A 2,629-nucleotide genomic window follows, 5' to 3' on the forward strand; every position below is an offset into this window, starting at 1 on the left:
ATGTTTAAACCTATTGTGTGGTAAACATGACAATGTGTAAAAATCGTAAAAATCGACCTGCACATCTTGTCTGGAAGGAAATGGGATTTGATGATGCACCTCTAGAAAAATTGAACCGACGCATTCATTTAGGTTAAACTGCCTGCGCGCAGCTATGGGGACATGACATGGCCACTGCCATAGCAACGATTCCACATCATGCCTGTCAAACACTGCCTTTATGGAAGAAGGGGGGGGGGGGGGGGGGGGGGGGGGGGCACGGCACATACATGGAGAGAGGGAGAGCTAAAGAGAGGGAGAGAGAGAGAGAGAGAGACCAATCCTGACCAGTATCTCGTTCATAACCTCTCGTGCGCTCCGTGATGTTTTACTAAAGAAGGCAAAAAATATAGCAGCTATTTATCATTAAAGATCATGAATATGCACAAAGATGCCAATATTTAAAACCATGTAAATATAAATATTGTTGCAGCCAAACCAGTATATTTTCTGTTTTCGGTGTAATGCCAACTCTCACTTCGCTACACAGTCCATATTTATAGCAATCCCATTTCACACAAAAGCAAACAACCGCTACCACTCGCAAACAGACGAACCAACGAGCGAATGAAAGCAGCGCAACCCCCACGACTCTAATGAGAAGGGGTGGGAGAGTTTTTGATTTGAGACAATGGCGGTGGGAGGTGTACGGTCTGAGCTCGGCTTCACTCGCAGACTCCTTCAGCAACCCAACAGAAACGCGCGGGAGGACAAAGACAGTCCCCTTCTGTTCTGCACAGCATCCCCAAAAATGCACACACCCTCTCTGTTTGTGTGCGTATGTGTGTGTGTGTGTGTGTGTGTGTGTGTGTGTGTGCCTCTTCCACGGAAACATGTCGCCAAATTATACACCAAACAAGTTGCATTTCATCAGTGCAATACATTAGATTATCTTATGCGTATGTTGTACTGTTTTGCCTCTAACAACAAATGTAATTTCTAGGGTGGTCAGAAAAATGCATGATTTGATCAGGTCTGCAGCTTTTCGATACACACCAAAGCTGAACAATAACAGCAAGGCAACAAATTATGGAAAACTAGTATTTTTGATAAATCTGTTTTGGGTAATAAAATACGCCAGTCAGTGACCTGTTTTCTGTCTCTCTTTCGCACAGATCCATAATCCACTCGATCACAGACAAAAGGACCCAGGCAGGGATTATGAACAGATGCACAGAGGTAAACGACACAAACAAAGAAAGGACGTCGTAAACGACCAACAAAAACAACCAAAGCAGCGCTCCCTCACCTTTCTGGGTCTGCCCCTCATCCATGTCTTCCTCCATGATGTTCAGGTGTGATACGGAGATCTATTCTACAGAAGTGACCAGTGCAGCCGCGGCGAGCTTGTCCAGACCAGCTCCTTATCGTAACCCCCTGCGAAGCACTGACAATAGAGGCGCGAGATATTCCTCCGTGTGCGCTCAGCTTTCTCTCTCTCTCTCTCTCTCTCTCTCTCTCTCTCTCTCTCTCTCTCGCTCCCTTCCTCTATCTCACTCACAACTCTCTGTGTCTCTCTCTCACGTCCTCGCTCTCTGTGCTCGTCTCTCGCCCTCTCTCGTGCCTCTCCCTCTTTTCTTGTGTGCTTTCTCTTTTTTTCTGTGGACTCTCTCTCTCACACACACACGCTCTCTCTCTCTCTCCCCGCTTCTTCCTCTATTCCACACGGAGATCGCCTGTCAACACAGATTTGGTCCAGCTGACTTGTCTTGAGTGTGAGGGGGATCAGGGTGTCGACTGTGTCATAGCAGCAGTGTGTGTGTGTGTGTGTGTGTGTGTGTGTGTGTTGTTGTGTGAGTATGTGTGTGTGACTGTTTGTGCACTGTTGTGATGGGATGAACGATGCCAGCACAGGTGCTGAGAAAAACACATGCGCACACCCACAGACACACACACACATGCTCACAAAATGGTGCTCCAAACATGGACGATTACACTGCAAACAGACTGAGGGGCATGCTTTCACAGACAGCCAGACACACATTCATATACACACACCCCTCTTTAATTGAATGTAGGGTTGTGATTTATTTGTAAATGCATCTGTATCATAATCTGTTTTAAACAGAGAAGTAATAATTCCCACATATTTAGAGACAGAGAGAGATAGAGAGAAAGAGTAAGCCAGAGCCTCATGTAAAATGAACACTTGTGTTCCAGTGTGGGTTTTATATACACTTGAATGCTTGATTCTTCATGCGAGTGTGTGTGAATGGGCGCATGCATGTTTGTTCACTCTGTGTGTTTGTGTGTGTGTGTGTGTGAGTGTGAGAGTTTGCTCTTTTTTTAAACCTGGTGTTGTCGTGAGTCTCCATGAGTATTTGAGGGCCGGGTGCTGAAAGTTAGTCTGACCTGCCAAACCAGGTGTTCCCCAGGACACGGAGGGACAGTTACAAGTAAGTCTTTTATTGTCAGAAGCACAAAAATGACACAGGATCAGACTGCTCACGGAAATTCTTAGGACAAGGCACCGCACAACAACCTACCAAGATACATAACATAGTATAACATAACATAACATGACATACACTCTGTACAAGTGAACTGAACATAATTGAAACGTAATAAACATATAGTAACCTTACTGAGT

General features: G+C 45.4%; 1 protein-coding gene across 1 annotated transcript in view; it reads right to left on the reverse strand.

Annotated features, from left to right (window-relative positions):
• gpm6aa (glycoprotein M6Aa) overlaps window positions 1-1,509 on the reverse strand; it is a 20,642-nt gene extending 19,133 nt beyond the window's left edge. The window contains exon 1 of the mRNA XM_080843351.1: window positions 1,289-1,509. Coding sequence (XP_080699477.1) covers window positions 1,289-1,325 — 37 coding nt within the window. The 5' untranslated portion in view covers window positions 1,326-1,509. The remainder of the gene's footprint in view (window positions 1-1,288) is intronic.
• Between the last annotated feature and the right edge of the window lie 1,120 nt (window positions 1,510-2,629).

This window comes from Sprattus sprattus (genome assembly GCF_963457725.1).
Source record: "Sprattus sprattus genome assembly, chromosome: 8".
Classification (NCBI taxonomy): domain Eukaryota; kingdom Metazoa; phylum Chordata; class Actinopteri; order Clupeiformes; family Clupeidae; genus Sprattus; species Sprattus sprattus.